The sequence below is a fragment of the Engraulis encrasicolus genome, chromosome 20 (assembly GCF_034702125.1).
Source record: "Engraulis encrasicolus isolate BLACKSEA-1 chromosome 20, IST_EnEncr_1.0, whole genome shotgun sequence".
Lineage (NCBI taxonomy): Eukaryota > Metazoa > Chordata > Actinopteri > Clupeiformes > Engraulidae > Engraulis > Engraulis encrasicolus.
In genome coordinates, this window is record NC_085876.1 from 46697655 (window position 1) to 46715608 (window position 17954).

Genomic DNA, 17954 nt, shown 5'->3' on the forward strand with positions numbered 1-17954 from the left:
ACACACACACACACACACACACACACACACACACACACACACACACACACACACTTTGAGAGAGCACACCAATCACACCACACCAAGGTAAGGCCAATCTTGTACAGCACATTTCATACACAGTTCGACTAACGACTGCCCAGTCAAATGAGCTGCTGCTGACCATAACATTTTTTTGAGAAGGGACAAAAGATGCTCCCCTTAATGCACACCCTACCTCTAAGGGCACGCTGTAATAAGTCCTTAGTCATTGAAAACCAAAACCACCATGGTACTACAATATTATGACATAACACAGTAATTCACTACAACTTGGTCATTGTCATTTTGCTAGTGATGTTGGCTCTGATTATATCCTTGTTTGTAAGTAGCTTAAAGCGTCTGCCAAATGCAATGTAATGCAAGTTAATTCTGGTAACAGCTGCAAATTTATAACGGCGTGTCTTAACGGGTTAAGGTAATGATACACAGGGCAACTTTTTGAGAGAAGCTGCCAGGAAAACAACATGGCCTTTTTCTAATAGAATGACTGAAAACATTGGTCTGCGGCTCCAATGTTCCTTGATAAAAGTGTTAAGTGAGTAGAACATTTTACAACATCGTTGCTCAGAATTAGGGGTCGACCGATACAGGTTTTTTAATGGCCGATGTGATACCGTTTTTTTTTTTCCCCATCACCCTTAGCCGATACCCGATTTCCGATACCCGATATTTGGGGCCGATATGGGTTAAAAAAAGGTTAAAAAATGAGAAATATTCCCGGTCTCAAGTTAAAGCGATGGTTCGGAGTAGAATCACCCTAATGCCATTTGAACCGTGACACCCATCCACCTTTACACCCGAAGTGTTTTCTGCCGCAGGCTTGCATCAACAGAGTTGCCGTGTTATTCGATGTTTATTCCGGATAGCTTGACTCAAGCGCATATGGATCCTGGGCACCGTCTCCAAACTTTCCCCACAAAAATAACATGTCATGACACCAAACTTCTACAGTATAACAAATGTGGTTTGTACTCACAAAAAGATGAATTTGAAACTTTGTACATAGTCCAGGAGTTTATTAGTAACAACACACGAGACGATTAGCTTTTCTGCTGCTAAACATCCGTCGACGTCACTTCCTCCAGCTCCAGTTCCTCGTCCGTATATTCGGGTTCGAATAAATATGGATTTCCTTCAAAATCGCGAGAGTCATCCTCACGTTCCATGCTGGCAGTGTATTCTTCCATTCTTGTGTATTTTAATGGCAGCAAAAAATGGTCCAGTCCTTAGCTATCTGGCTATGTGTCGGCAATCGCTTCCGGTAATATTATGCCATGCTGTGTGGACAGTCCCAGCTGGAGGAAGTGACGTCGACGGATGTTTAGCAGCAGAAAAGCTAATCGTCTCGTGTGTTGTTACTAATAAACTCCTGGACTATGTACAAAGTTTCAAATTCATCTTTTTGTGAGTACAAACCACATTTGTTATACTGTAGAAGTTTGGTGTCATGACATGTTATTTTTGTGGGGAAAGTTTGGAGACGGTGCCCAGGATCCATATGCGCTTGAGTCAAGCTATCCGGAATAAACATCAAATAACACGGCAACTCTGTTGATGTGAGCCTGCGGCAGAAAACACTTCGGGTGTAAAGGTGGATGGGTGTCACGGTTCAAATGGCATTAGGGTGATTCTACTCCGAACCATCGCTTTAAAAATAAACATTCCTTTAACATTATCAAATTGAGGTAGAACTTGTAACATTTAAACACCAGTGTTTCCCATACATTGACGAAACTATGGCGGCCCGCCATAGTTTAAATTTGGCCGCCATAGTTTCCGAAAATGTTAAAAAAAAAAAAAAAAAAAAAAAATTACTTTTTTTTTTTTTTTTTACGATTTCCGTGTTTGTTAAAAGCGATTTCAATTACGATTTCCTTCGCATTTTCCTCCTGGAGTAAATACATCATATAGAGAAAACCACAAGTGCTTGAAAGAGAGAGGGATCAAAAGCCTTGTCAAGTTGTTGTAGTTAACTTGGGTTTGGGAGCAATAAAAAAAAACCTTCCGAGAAGGGACAGTTGGGATGAGTTTACTAACACTCCCCAGGCTTTGCTTTACAGTTGTAATGAGTTAGGTGACAGGCCTTCATTGACAAGGCAGAGGAGACATCGGGCTGCATATAGAAATGAATGTGTAATGAATGTGAATATAGACATAAATGTGTAATATGTTGTTCAGCCCTTTTAATGGGAGGAATTTTGAAAAACTGGTCCTGTGACCAGCTCCCCTCATGTAGAATGTGTACGCCTATGTGTGTGTGGGGAAAAGGCATAGCCTACCCTCTTAGACCCTTTTTGTTTATGCGTTAACAATTTCACAGCAATCTTAAATTCTTATCTCTGCTCCTATTTTGTTTTATTATTTTTTTCATTACATAGACCCCTGCATGTGTATTATGTAGCCTTATTTCTCAAAATATAAATGGCTGAAATGTAGGCGTAGGCCTATAGTCCATGCGCCAATGTCATACTGTACCAAAATGTCTGTGGGAAACACTGAACACCCACTCTAACAATGAAGTAATGTCTAACAATCAAGTAATAAAAAAATAAAGTGTCTTGGTGCTTTAAAGAAAAACCCCGAATGACATAAAATAATAAATATTGCGTATCGGCCAAAACCACACGTGCATCGGCCGATACCGATATACTTAAAAATTGCAAATATCGGCCCGATACCGATATCGATACATATCGGTCTATCTTTACTCAGAATGTTGGTCCTGTGTATGATCATCTTAAGCAGGGGTATTCAATTAAAAGTCACTGAGGGTGAGTTTTTCAAATTCCTTCCAGTGAAGGGGCCGAACATAGAATCTGCATAACTGCGTGCAGCACGGTGTCCGGGGTTAGGGTGCAATAGCGAGAGCTTTCCAGACAGAACAGATATTTGCTTCTCTATTTCTTAGTAGCCTTAGGATGGTCTATTATGAGATTATTTTATATAAGATTTCACTTTTATCTAAAGAGATATCTCCAACCTGGAGTCTGTGTAAATGATTCCAAGTTATGCACGCCCACAGATAGCACACACACTTTTTTTCCATTTTGTTCTGACCTCCTGGTAGGCCAGAATCTTTCCGTCCCAGGGCTGCATATGGCCCCAGTGCCTCCATTTGAATAAACCTGATCTAAAGTCACAGGACAAAGGAGTCAACTTTCAGTCTGAGATCAATATGGCAGAGAGCAGTTAGGCCTCGTCAGCAGCATGATGGAGGATAACTTAATACAGTACATAACTGAAGAAGAAGAGAAGATGGAGGGAGAGAATAATGGCAGCCTATGTCAGATGATAAAGGAGGAGAGGAAAGGGAAACAGAAAGGCGAAGAGAGGGAGAGAGAGAAGAAATCTGGGTAACACTTTAGAATAACAGTCCCTTAATCAGCTTTATAAACACTTTGTAAATGATGATAGAATTATGAACAAAAAGATTTACAAATGTTTGAAATTGTTAAGAAATACTATGTTAACACAGCAGTGGACAAGCACAGAGAGCAAGCCATGCACATGGAGAGGGAGGGAGAGAATGAATGAAGGGGGAATTAGAATGAGAGATTAGACTCTGCCAATGACAACCATATGGCTTCAGGTTGGCCAATGACAAGGGCAGATGGCTTCAGGTTGGCCAATGACAAGGGCAGATGGCTTCAGGTTGGCCAATGACAAGGGCAGATGGCTTCAGGTTGGCCAATGACAAGGGCAGATGGCTTCGGCCGGCCAATGACAATCAACATATGGGAGCAGGCCAGCCAATGACAAGGACAGATAGGTACGGGTCAGCTGTTAGAGGACAGGTGGGGATAGGTCACACCCTCTCTCTGAGCCTTGACCGCTCAGCCAGGGACTAGACAACTCCTGTCCACCGCAAGGGCAAGGGTCACACACACACACACACACACACACACACACACTTGAGGGTCACCTCCGCTTGTCTCTTGGTGTGTGTGTGTGTGTGTGTGTGTGTGTGTGTGTGTGTGTGTGTGTGTGTGTGTGTGTGTGTGTGTGTGTGTGTGTGTGTGTGTGTGTGTGTGTGAGAGAGAGAGAGAGCATGTGTCAAAACATTCAGTCAGCCCTTGTGCATTCAAATGTTTCACTTTACTGTAAACACTTTGGCTTTTGCATGTAAACAATCACTGACAACAACCAATGTTAACTTCAGGCCAAATCAAGTCTGACATGTCTTTGTCATAACAACCTTTATCAGCAGGCCTACTAACTCTACTTCTGCAACTTGACATAGGCCTATCTGATCTTGAGTAAGATCAGTAGACCTAGTACTTGTATTGTCTCATAAAAAAAGCAAAACAAACAATTGCAGTCCCCCTGTTGTTAGTTCCTCTATTGTTAAACAGGGGAATGTCTGTCTCAACAAAGCTGCAAGGCCGTGATTATAAAAGTTGCAATTGTAGCAAGCAAGTCAAAACAGGAAATGAGCGTTGCGAAACAAGATGCACGGGGCTTGTCACTGGCTGCAAAGAATGATGAAGTCTGCGTGAGTCACTCCAGAAAACGAGGTACTACAGGGCCAGACAAGCTGTCAAAAAAGCAACAATGTGGCATATTATACAGTCACATCCTACGGAGTCACGTTCACGGGATATTTCACAATCTGAAAAGAGAGTCCTCACTATAAAGACGAAGTGATTTTACAATCAAGGAAGAAGACATCAACTTCCTTTCAAATGGCAGAAGTGCTCCCACACCCCACACGTAGGCCTACAACACATTTGTTCTGTCATATGCCTGTCCTAGACGATGCAGACAGACAACAGTGCGCCTGTCTGCACCTGCCCTGAACGGTAAGTTGGGATGTCATGCAGACAGCGATGATAGGCTACGGGAGGACCAGTCCAAGTTACACCACTGCAAGGGTGCGGAGGAGGGGGTTACAGTCAAGCACACGGGCTCAACAAAATCATCCGATTTCACTCGCAACGGGAGCTTCGCAAAACAGACAGGGCGAGTCAACTGGTGAAAGGAAGGAGCTTCACGTTACCTTTCGCTTGACAGTCGGCGCAGAACTTGTTTTCCTCCACGGCCAAGAGGGATGTCAGGACCGCTTGGTACCTGTCAATGTCTTTCACCGATTTGCCCGTCATTTCCCACTGCTTCACCCTCCGTCTTCGGTTAAGCCGCAATCAATGACTCCCGCGTTTGATGAAGACGCACACAAAGTACAAAAGTAATGCCTCCGTATCGACAAGCCCTTTTAAATTGCGCAAGATTGGAAGAACCCTGTCCCCTATTTGCTAACGTTGGCTAATAGGTGCTAGCTAATAACCCGCTAGGCGAGCTAGTTTAGCAACAATCAAATTTAATATTGAAAGGAGAAGTAACTCTCGTCTCTATTTCGTTCCAGTGAGGGATGTATCCGATAAGGCGTTCCTTTCTAAACTAAACACACGCGTCCTGTATTCCCTGCCCCTCTCTCTCCCCTGCGCCAAACGCTAGCACTCGCCACAGAATCACTCCCCCTCCGTCTCCAGACCGACCTACCGACCAGCACAGATGCGCTAGCTCTCTGTACTCTCCGTGTTCACTTAAAACCCCACCACTATCGAACGGGTTGTAGGCTGCCTCTTCTCTTCCCTCGTGCGTTATCACGGAGCGGATTTTGCTGCCATCTGCAGGATTAATTGCGCTACTTTGCTCGAGATAGAGCTAATTAAAGTAGGCCAGAAAGCATAGTGCGATTTTGAGACTTGTAAGTCCAGCTCTTAGATTGTAACACGATTTTTGAGACTCTTCACGCGTTTCCCCCCAATATTATGTCTCTGGCCATCAGCGCTGTCAGTCGCCAGTAGGCCTAGTAGTCTCCAACTGCTTTAAAGCCATGTGAGACGCTCCCGTTTCAATTTATTATCCTGTTTCGCCATCTGTTGGTGAAATGATGACATGACAGCAAACCTGGAATCGGCCTTTATCATAGTTGTTCCCAACTCTTTAAGGCCCGGGACCCTTTTGACATCCAAAATTCACAGGGACCCCCGTATACAAGTTTTTTCTTCACCGGAAAAAAAAACATGCACTGTAGGCCTACATGTTACAGTAACAGGGCAGGGCAGGGCAGTCATGGGTAAGCGGTTAGGGAGTCAGACTTGTAGGCCTAGCCCAAAGTTTGCCGGTTCGACTCCCGACCTACCAGGTTGGTGGGGGCAGTAATTAACTAGTGCTCTCCCCCATCCTCCATGACTGAGGTACCCTGAGCATGGTGCCACACTGCTCCCTTGGGGCGCCATTGGGGGCTGACCCCTTGCACGGGTAATGCATGAAGGCAATTTCGTTGTGTACAGTGAACTGTGGAGTGTTGTGTCACAATGACAATGGGAGTTGGAGTTTCCCAGTTGGACTTTTGGCTTTTGCTCTCGAATGGTCCAAAGAAAACAAAAAACAAACCTAGAACAGAGGTTCCCAAACTTAACCATGGCAACGCGGTCGATTCCAGCCAAGGCCCCTCTTACATTGATCGTACCTCGTGCTTTTTTTTCTTTTTCTGTGCACCCCCTTTCACAATCATAGGCCTATGTCTGTGTGTCAGTGCAATGCTAATAATGTTCAGAGATTCATAATGCATAATGCAGTTCTTAAGTAATTGGAATATTGTTTAGTTTATTTTTGTTTACGTATTTTGGTGAACATTAATCATTCAGTTATTTATGTTGTTTTGTACTTTTTCTTCCAACTTGCTGCCGACCCCCTTAGCTCCCCCTCGGTTATCCAGATCACCACCAAAATGTTATCACTTGCTCTGTTAGTCCTTTCCAACAACTCCACAAAGTTTCATCTAAAGCCGTTCATACGTTTTTGAGTTCTCCTTCTGACAAAGAGACAGACGTCCTTGGCAGAGGTAATTACATGGGCCTATAACTGGTTTATTATATACACTCACAGTAACACTCACATCTACAATCAAAGTAACAATAATAAATAGGTTAAGAATAAGGCACTTTTAGGTCTACAGCAGGGGTTCCCAACCTTTTCCAACATGGGGCCCACTTGAAATTTTCACAAATGTTCTGGGCCCACCTCTGACCCAATTAGCAATGAAATTCAAATAAATGAACAGCAACACACACAAAAACATGATTTTGTTTTTTCAGAAAATGATTTCAAGGCCCACTTGGAATACCTTCAGGGCCCACCAGTGGTCCCCGGCCCACAGTTTGAAAATCACTGGTCTAGAGTTTTACAAAGCGGAAGTGAAGCCGGCTATAGAGAACTATAGAGCAGCTCATCTGTCAGAGGATAATAACTGCCATTAACGAGAGCACTCAACCATCATTGTGTTCCTCCGGCCTTTTGAAAACACTAAGAAAGCAGGCTTATCTAGGTCACTCAAAATCAGAACACTTCATATCAGGCATGTATTCAGGGCTACATTAACGCACAGGCTAGATATGCCTGCAGCCTAGGGGCCCCCACCTGCCAGGGGGGCCCTGATTGGCCAAAATTCAAAAATTGCAGAATTGTGACAAGATGCAATATTGAAAAAATCATCTGTCATGTTGAGTACAGTTGGTAGACATGTCATGCTTAATTCTTAGCTGGTAAATGTATGACACTCTCTATGTAAATTTGCCTTCTGGGGGACCCACAACAACCTGTAGCCTAGTGGCTCCAGGCCATCTTAATCCGGCCCTGCGTGTATTTTCCGCATATGTAATATCAGGATATGGCCAAATATGTCAATGATTAACAAAGTGATCTTATTTCTGCTTTTTTTCCATTCACTTTCTTTTTGGAGAGGGGTGAATGACAGCTATCTTGAATTGGCTAGGCTACTATCTGTAGTCCCTCCACCTGTTTTATGTTTATTTTTTGTGGGTGAAAACTGAAAATAAAGTCATTGACACCAGGCTCGCATTTCTCTTATTTAATATAGTTGTATTCCGGGCAGCATGCCCTTCATCAGACATTTTGTAGGTGCCTGGTTACGTGTGTGGCACACGACCGATGTAAGAAGGGCCTTCGTGAGCTTAGAATTATAAGGTTCTATCTCCGTTTAGGGTAGTTCTGAGATATTGAGCATCAAAGTTTTTACATCCCAGCTGTTTTGTGAGATAGAACGTTTTTATTTCATTAATAACAATGTAAAATAATACTTTTTTTCACAAAAATAACACCACACAGGCATTAATAAGCATGTAATGGGTCAGATTATGTAAAAAACTCAATTTTACCAAAAATGGAGATAGAACCTTATAATTTTCAGCTCACGCCTTGGCTGGAATCTACTAGCCTGATTATCATCGACTTTCAAATCCCTTCGAGACTTGGTCTGATCAAGAGCATAACAATTAACGTTTCCAAAACGGCATGGTTTACCCGCCTCCCTAGGTTTGCTACTGCTTGACTGGTTTCCGACAAAGTGAGTGGAGTTGACAAATTTTCTGGAAATCAGAAACGACATTTACATTGCTCCTGGCCAGACTAGAAGCACCGCCGAAGGTGTTGCGTCACTAGGAGGGCGTGGCCCGGAATCTACTGCTTTACGGTAGGGACACATAGGAGGCGAAGCAAGGCGAAGCGAAGAGAGGCGAAATTCAACCGTCATCAGGTCGTCGCGGCGAATCAAATGGAATGGAACAGTTATGTTGTTGATTTGATTGGGCCGTGGCAGGCGAATTCGCTCCTCATTTGCATAACATTAAACTTTCTTTAATAATTTCGCTTCGCTTCGCTCCTGTTCGCTTGCTGTCGCTTGCCATCGCCTCGCCATCGCTTGCCTTCGCCTCTCTCATAGGAATGAATGGCAAAGTTCGCAAATTCGCGTGTATGTGTCCCTACCGTTATGGGTGTCCTTGCCATGGATAAGTTTGGGACCCTCTGTTCTAGCCTATATCCCAGAGCCCAGACCTATCTCATCGAGAGTTGGGAAGAATCATGGAATACACCAGTATTGATTTGACCGCCATTCCGACATAACGCCATTCCGACATAACGCCATTCCGACAAACCCCAGCACTTTTTCATACCGCCATTCAGACACCAAGTTGCTGTTATGGGGAGCTGTCCACGCGTCAGCGTACACCCTCATCGGTATGTCCGGAGCTGTCCACAAGTGTGGTGCTGATATGTGAATGCTCCGAGTAAGGCACGGAGAAGATAGGCCTATATCCTATGTCTAGGCTTATATCTGTGAGGAGCGAATTCACCGATATTCAATTAAATATTTTCGATCTGATCACATATCAATACATTCCTTTCAGTTCTGGATGCCCGACGTGCATACTCAACTCCAGAGATATTGTGCAGGCAACACTGGCTGGCTCATTTTGCCATTTGTCTTAAAAGGCATTTTGTAAGAGGTGCCATTGAAACCAGATAGACGGAGGGTTAATGGTAGGGCCCAGCCTAATTGTTGAGAAAGGAAAACCTGTTCAGGTCACAGGTGCATATGAGGCCAATAGCTCAGCAACATCAGATTTGCATGGGGCTTTGGGAGGGAGGTTTACTGACAGTCCATCACCGTACTCTGCTAGTTGGCATCCATTAGAGAGGCAGTGAGACACGGAGGACGGACCACGATGCATAACCACATCACAACAGTCTGATGGGGAGATCACACCTGCCTGGTCAAAATGGCGTAGACACAGTGGCGGAATAATTGCATACAGGGCCCCAGGGCAAGACAAGGCAAGGCAAGGCAAGGCAAGGCAAGTTTATTTATATAGCGCATTTAATACACAGGTGCAACTCAATGTGCTTCACAAAGTTAACAACTGTAAATGAAAGGAAACAGAGACACTGATGGCCCCCCATAAGGCCTGCAAAGGTCATGATACAGCCCCCACCACCAATACCGGAGGGCCCCGGGCCCCGGGGCAATTGCCCTGCTCGCTCCCCCTATAGCTCCGCCCCTGCGTAGACACGCCTCCACTCCTGCGGAGGATGAGAAGAGCTGACCTCATAGTTTTCAAAGTGAGGAGTCCGCACACTTAAAATCCTTCTTGTTGTCTTTTATTATTTCATGGCTGGATTACGTTTCGACTTCAACAATCTTCCTCAGATTCTCCTCCTTCTCTTCTTCATCAGGAGAATCTGATGAAGACTGTTGAAGTCGAAACGTAATCCAGCCATGAAATAACAAAAGACAACAAAAAGGATTCTACGTGTGTAGACTTCTCACTTTGAAAATCACAGTCGGCCTTCGTCCTGCTGCACCTTTTCCTGGGATGTACACAATCCTCTCCTTCAACTGAAGAGCTGACCTCCCCACAACTGCACTCACCCCCTTCTACAGAGGTGCCATTGAGAACATCCTGACCAGCAGCCTCCCTGTCTTTACCTAACTCCTGCCATCTGGTATTTGCATACTGGGAACGCCCCCGTGTGTAATTGCTGGACGCAGAAAGATTATGTAAATCAGGTTATCTCTGTCTGGCACAGCAGCTGCCTAGCTGCAGACAAGAAGGCACCGCAGAGGGTGGTGAAGACTGCAGAAAAGATCATCAGATCACTAGTGGTGTGGATCGGCACTGCCCTCACGATCCGATTCGATCACGATTCGGGAGGTAGTAGATCCGATTCGATTCGATTCTATTAGATCCAATCCGATTCGATTCAATTCTACAATGCATTGCAATGCATTACATTTCTACTGAACGCAAAGCAAATGTTCAGCCATGATGAGGAAATACAAGTAGTCAGATACTGAGCAACAATTTATTGGCTGTTTTCTGTATCACTCTGTATCAGTCTTGCAATGTTTTGAAGTGTTTTTATTTAATTTAACATTCATTTGCTCCCGAAATATCCATGGAAGTAATTGAAACTTAAAAAAATTGCCGGATTGATTCTGGAACTTGCCGGATCTGGATCTAGATTGTCCATGCCCCGGATCGATTCGGATCGCCGAATCGATCATTGTTGACACCACATCAGATCACCCCTACCAGCCATTCAGGATTCACTCCTACTGCTCACTGAGCCTGATCTCAACAAATTGCGTCTCATTTCTCATGCAAACCAACATCCAAGATTGCGTACATATTCCGACGCATTCCCTGCTGTCTAGAGCACATAGGTAACTTCTGATTGGTCTAGCTGTGCCCTTCCCAAAACCATCCCGGAACCTAGCCTGTCAGTAATGCAATGTTTCATAGTTTTGCAATTGTGCCCTTCCCAAAACCATCCCTAAATCTAACCTGTCAGTACTGCCACGTTTCTGAGTTTTAAATTTGTGCCCTGACCAAAACTTTCCCTTAACCTAACCTGTCACGGACAGCTGCATGACCACTGTGCACAGGGGCGGATGTAGCCATTTTGCGGCCCTAGGCGAAATATAAACATGGGGCCCTCAAAAGTCATTTTATAGACATAAAATTCTGTGTTTTGGTGCTATTTTAGTGTTTTGTCTCATACATATCTTCGAGTATTACTTTAAGTTAGTGACATTAAAATTCATCCCAATTTTGTGTGTGTGTTTTCCGCTACTGGTGTGACAGTTGGGGCCCCTATGGAGGACAGATTTGGTCTGGGCCCTAGGCAATTGCCTAGGTTTGCCTAATGGAAAGTCCGCCTCTGACTGCGCATGTGTGTCAAAGACTCAGACTCATCAAATCAATACCAACCGTATCTCACTCATTTCGTGAAGTATTCACGAAAAAAATAGATCAATTTTCGTGGTGCATTCACGTTATTTCCCGCCTTTCGTAAAGTCTTCACGAAAATAATAGATTAATTTTCACGCTGCCTATTCACTTGAATTGCCCGACTGTTGCCTAGCGACCCACTAGTTTGATGCCCTTTCGGTAGCCTACCGTCACATGGTAATCAAACATTTCAAGGGTTAGGTTTAGGGTCAAGGTTAGGGTTAAGGTTAGGGTTAAGGTTAGGGTTAGGGTTAGGTTTAGGGTTAAGTAGGGTTAAGGTTAGGGTTAGGGTTAGGTTTAGGTTTAGGTTTAGGTTTAGGGGACATAAGGCGTAAGTACCGAAAGGGCGTCCCGAGTGTATCAGCAGTGTTCTGTCAGCACTCCCTCCCCGCCCCTGCAGACGTTTGGATAACCATAGCAGCAGTGGGGCAATTCAAGTGAATAGGCAGCGTGAAAATTAATCTATTATTTTCGTGAAGACTTTACGAAAGGCGTGAGATAGGGCTCTCAATACTCTGAAGAAAACTTCATGAACATGTCAAAGACTGACTAACATTCCTCAAACATTTAATTCACCCTGTCACTTGCACTTTACTCTTTACTTAACTTTATACTGTGTGTGTGTGTGTGTGTGTGTGTGTGTGTGTGTGTGTGTGTGTGTGTGTGTGTGTGTGTGTGTGTGTGTGTGTGTGTGTGTGTGTGTGTGTGTGTGTGTGTGTGTGTGTGTGCGTGCGCACGTGCACCCGTCTTTGACAGATGAATGAAATCAGTCCAACCATGCTTTACAACTCTTACATTTCGAATGATTGCTTGTTCCTACTCCCTTTCCTGACTCACAAAACTAAGGACACCGCAGTGTACATAGGCATGTGCCTCATAATTGATGTGTGTTCACTATGTGAGTGCATCTGTGTGTATCTGTGTGTGTATGTCCGTCTGTGTGCATATGTGTGCATGCGTATGTGTGCACACGCGCGCCCGCTTGCACCCGCTTGCACCCGCTTGCGCAAGTGAGAGAGAGAGAGAGAAAAAAAACAGAGAGAGAGAGAGAGAGAGACAGAGAGAGAGAGAGAGCGAGAGAAAGAGAAAGAGAAAGAGAAAGATAGAGAGCGAGAGAAAGAGAGAGAGACAGAGAAAGAGAGAAAGAAAGAGAGAAAGAGAGAGAGTGAGTTTATGTGTGTGTCTCATCATGACCGTCACAGTCTGTGTCACCAAGTGGTCCCATAGAGCTCATCAAGGACAGGTGATGATGTGACCAGGGAAGCTAACAAGGGCGGACAAAGGGGTCATTTTCCCCGGGCCCAGAAAGAAAGGGGCCCAGAATTGGGTTTTCATTATATTGTATGTATTGGATAGGGGGCCCTTTCAGATGACTTTGCCCCGGGCCCAGCAAAAGCTGTCAGCGGCCCTGGATGTGACCACCACAGCCTGCGGTGACTCAGACTCTCTCACTGTACTGTGGAGAGCAGTGTTGCCAGATGTCTTATCAAAACTGCCAAAATTTGCTATTTTTCACCCGATTTCAACAAATTACATTGATTTCTATGGGACTAAAACGGCACAAAAAAAACGCCAAATGGCCAATTTTCCCCGTCTTTGCCAGCAGACGTCCCCCCCTAAGCAGCCCAATTGGGCAGGAAACAGCCCAATCTGGCAACACTGGTGGAGAGCAGGACAGAGAGAAAGGAAGTGACTCAACGGCGATAACCGCGATGTCCCCCGAGCGAGCAAACGCCTCTGTCAGTCGGTAGAGGGGCAGGGCCGCTGACAGCTTTTGCTGGGCCCAGGACAAAATCATCTGAAAGGGCCCCTTACCCAATACAATGTAATGTTATGGGGACCCAATTCTGGGCTCCCTATCTCCATGGGCCCTGGACAACATACCCCTTTGTACCCCCCTGTCGGTGGGCCGGGATACAGGGACAGTAGGAAACTATGCACACAATGAATGAATGGATGGAGGGATGGAGGGATGGTTAGATGGTGGGATGGAGAGAGGGAGGGAGAGAAGGAGAGAGGGAGAGAGGGAGGGAACGATGGTGGCTAATCGGCCATGGTGACTCAGACACTTTGTGTGTGTGCCTGTCTTTTGTGTGTGTGTGTGTGTGTGTGTGTGTGTGTGTGTGTGTGTGTGTGTGTGTGTGTGTGTGTGTGTGTGTGTGTGTGTGTGTGTGTGTGTGTGTGTGTTTTGTGCACTGTTAAACACACACACACACACACATTGGCCTTGCACTCAACTCAACGGTGCATTGACGCTTGGAGTGCCTACACATTGCGAATGTGCGCACGTACGTAACACAGTCGAACTGAAGAGGAGGAGGGCGATGCTCTCTCATCCTGTCAATGAGTTGCTCTCCCATTCTCTCACTGTGTATTCTCCCAATAGTGCAGTCAGGGCAGCCGACAGGGTGGCAAAGGGGTATGCTGTCCCGGGCCCAGGGAGATAGGGGGCCAGGATTGGGTGACCCATTACATTGTATGCATTGAGTAGGGGGCCCTTACAGATGCCTTTGTCCTGGGCCCAGCAAAAGCTGTCAGCAGCCCTGAGTGCAGTACTGCACACTGCTCTCCCTACAGAGTTCATTGCTGTTACAGCACACAGTGACATGGGCCACCGGTGACATGGGCCTCCCGCAACATAAAAGATGACGAAGTCATTTGAGATACGTGAATCGAAACATAATGATTAAAAACTGAGTCATCTAATCACTGGGCCATCAGTGTGTGCGGTGATGTCTGATTATTCACTTTTTAATGAAGTTTACTTTTCTACCAATCAAACAGGACTTGCCTCACACCTAGGCCTACGTAGGTCTACACCTGCCCAAGGACATCTATGGAGTCCGATACCATACATTTTTCTTACGAATAAGTACGTAAACAAAGTTGCAGATCATAAAAATGAGCAACAACAGGGTACGATTTGCTGAAAAAAACAAAAGGGGGAATATTTAATTGTCAATGCAGTGCCATTCTGTGTGATTCTCCCAATAGTGCAGTGTACCACACTGCTATCCCTACAGAGTTCATTGCTGTTACGGCACACGGTGACATGGGCCACCCGCCTGGCAACATAAAACATGACGAAGTCATCATGGGAGATACGTACGCGAAATATAACGATTAAAAACTGAGTCATCTAATCGCTGGGCCATCAATGTGCGGTGATGTTTGATTATTCACTTTTTAATCAAGTTTACTTGCCTCACACCTACGTAGGTCTACATCTGCCCAGGAGTCCAATACCATAAAACGCCAATAAAAAAGTTCATTGCTGTTAAGGCATACAGTGATATGGGCCACCAGTGAAATGGCCCGCCTGGTAACATAAAACATGACGAAGTCATGGGAGATACGTACGCGAAATATAACGATTAAAAACTGAGTCATCTAATCGCTGGGCCATCAATGTGCGGTGATGTTTGATTATTCACTTTTTAATCAAGTTTACTTGCCTCACACCTACGTACACATGCCCAGGGACATCTATGGAGTCCGAAAAAAAAGTATGAAAAATATGGAAAACACCACATAAAATAAAACATGTGAGATTTTCTCACGAATAACTTGAAGCAACAAAAGCATTAGTCGAAGCACATCTATGTAAGCAAAGCCATGCAAATCATAGAAATGAGCAACAGCGGGGTATGATTTGCTGAAAAAAAAAGGGGGGGGGACAACTTTGTTGTCAATGCAGTTCCATAACAATGAGAATAAAATCATGTAGGAGTGCAGATACGATACCAGAAGGGGAAGACCATCCCTTCAAATCACACACTGAATCCCAGGCTTAACGCTTCTTCTGGATGTTTCTAAAGGCACAGGGGTGGGGTGGTGGGGAGGGGGGCAGTACCAGGGCCCAGGGACCACAATATTCAGGGCAGAAGCAACAAATGCAGGCCTTGACCCAGCTACAATGGACCCCCATGTATATGATGTTAACCCTTTATAGGGCACACATATCCAGTGGTGTAGTCTACGTAGAACGCAGGTATACGGAGAATACCCACTTCTAAATTTCAGGGANTTCAGTATAGCCACTTAAAATTGATTGATCCATTGTTTTGAATAGCACAAATATATACAGTATACCCACTTCAGAAAATGCTCAAATATACAGTATACCCACCATAAAAAAGTAGACTACACCACTGCACAAATCTCAACTTCCGAGTGAAGAAAAAAGTTCGCCAAACTCCTGGCCAATGTCATGATGTCACTATCTGTGTGAAAGCTCGATTTCTCCTGATTAATTTAATTTGATATAACCCCATGCGGTTGCACACCCTTGTAGAGAGCATTTGTACAGTAATTGAATTTGTACAGTAATTGAGCTGGAGCATTTGTACAGTAATAGGTGTGGAAGTGATCGGAAGTGATCAGCTACAATATGTAAAAATGTGACTCCTTGTGGAGGCCCCAACTCCGTTTTGCATTACCCCCATATTTCAGCAACCTGTTTTGGCAGTCGGGGGCATGAATTGGATTCGATGGGATTGGTGTTTCCTGTGACACAGTTCATACAGTAGAGAAAGGTGGAAGTGTGAGACACACATAGTAGGCCTAGTGTTTCTTACAGTATGTCTTTACTTTACGTAATGGTGGGGTGGCGTCCACGCCAATGTCTTTTTCTGAGCGTTCTGCTCGGTGCGTAATTCCAAGAACAGTATGGCTAAAATATGCAAAATCAAAAAATGTATTAACACATTTATTCAACTTGGACTAAATGACTGCAGGTAGAAAGTGTGACCAATTTCTGTGTTACGTAAAGTCAAGAGTCACACACAAGAGCTGAATGCAAAATCAAAAACTGCATTAAACAAAGCCGAATAAAGTAAATAGAACCGACAGACAAGGGACACTTTATTCAGCTTTTTTAACAATGTAATAGTGAATTATGTTGAATAATTACTCTTGGGAAATGAACTCAATAAAGCCATGTAGCCTTACAGCACACAAATGAAGGTTGTGGTTATCATACTCTACATTTCTCACCACCAACTGGTCACACTTTGTGCCAGTATACTCGTTTTGTAATATGTGTACAGTCACGCCTGCTGAATGCATAAGTAATTTTTGGGAAAAGGTACCCACAGCCTTTAAAAATCTCAATATCTCAGCCTCCGAAGCACATAAAAAAACATGCTAGAACCCTCAGCACACCCACATTTTTAATTAAAAAAAAAAACATCTCAAATCTCATGAGTCTGAATGTTGCATCCAGCTCGAGGCAGCTAAGTTAGTGGTTCCCAAACGTTTTCTGGTGGGACCCCCCTTTGGATCTGAGAATATTTCTGTGTCCCCCTATCTCCCAAATGCAAAAACACATTTTTTGCTAAAATTCAATGTAAATCACAAGAAAAGTAAATCTAGAAGTGATTACTGTTACTAATAATGTATGGACACATATATTCAATGTTTCATCTCAAACACTCCCTTCTCTCCATGACCCCTCTGCAGTACCTCTGCGACCCCATTTGGGGTCATGGACCCCGGTTTGGGAACCACTGGGTTAAGCGACGACAGAGCAGACATGCTTACATATTCTACACAACTTGGAGAAATTACCTTAAATGGAGTAATTGGACTACCAGTACATTGTTAAACCTGCAGGTTCAATAAAAGTTATGTAGGCCTATGTATGAATTAACTCTAAATGCCCTATTTGATGGTTGGCCTACTTACTTAGCGAAATTCTTAGTGTAGGTTTTGTTTGAGGTCAGTGGAGATGTATTTGGACAGTCTGAGTAACACAAGCTGTTCTGGTGGCCATAAACATTGAACTTCAACCTTCACCTTGAGTATCTTACGTACTGAATGAATGAATGAATGGAAGACCAGTGAATGAATGGGAGACATACATACGTACGTAATTCCACTTGACATAAGGAGGTATCCATGTGTGATGGCTTCTCCGATAAAGCCCAGGATGTGAGTCAGGGATGCACCCAATGTGTGCCAGAACAGCCTGATCTCCAAAAATTCCGTGCTCCTGGACACGGATGTTAAGGACACGAAATCCGTGTCCAGGAGCACGGATTTTGCCAAAATTCCGTGCTCCTGGACACAAAATTGTTTTCCGTGCTCCTGGACATGGAATTGTTTTCTGTGATGGGCACACGGAAGTGCTTTCTATAGGCTATTACCACAACACTGTGTAACTCTATCATTAGAAAATACATACCGAATCCTAAACAAAATAATGCTATAGCAATTTAAGTTGTGCCCTGACCAAAACATTCCCTAACCTTAACCTGTCATTAAAGACATATTTTTGAGAAATACCTTTTCCAGTTGGTTGCTAGGCTATCAAATTCA

General features: G+C 44.3%; 1 protein-coding gene across 1 annotated transcript in view; it reads right to left on the minus strand.

Annotated features, from left to right (window-relative positions):
• smap2 (small ArfGAP2) overlaps nt 1–5523 on the minus strand; it is a 57117-nt gene extending 51594 nt beyond the window's left edge. Inside the window, exon 1 of the mRNA XM_063184973.1 lies at nt 5039–5523. Within this exon, the coding sequence (XP_063041043.1) occupies nt 5039–5141 (103 nt within the window). The 5' untranslated portion in view covers nt 5142–5523. The remainder of the gene's footprint in view (nt 1–5038) is intronic.
• Between the last annotated feature and the right edge of the window lie 12431 nt (nt 5524–17954).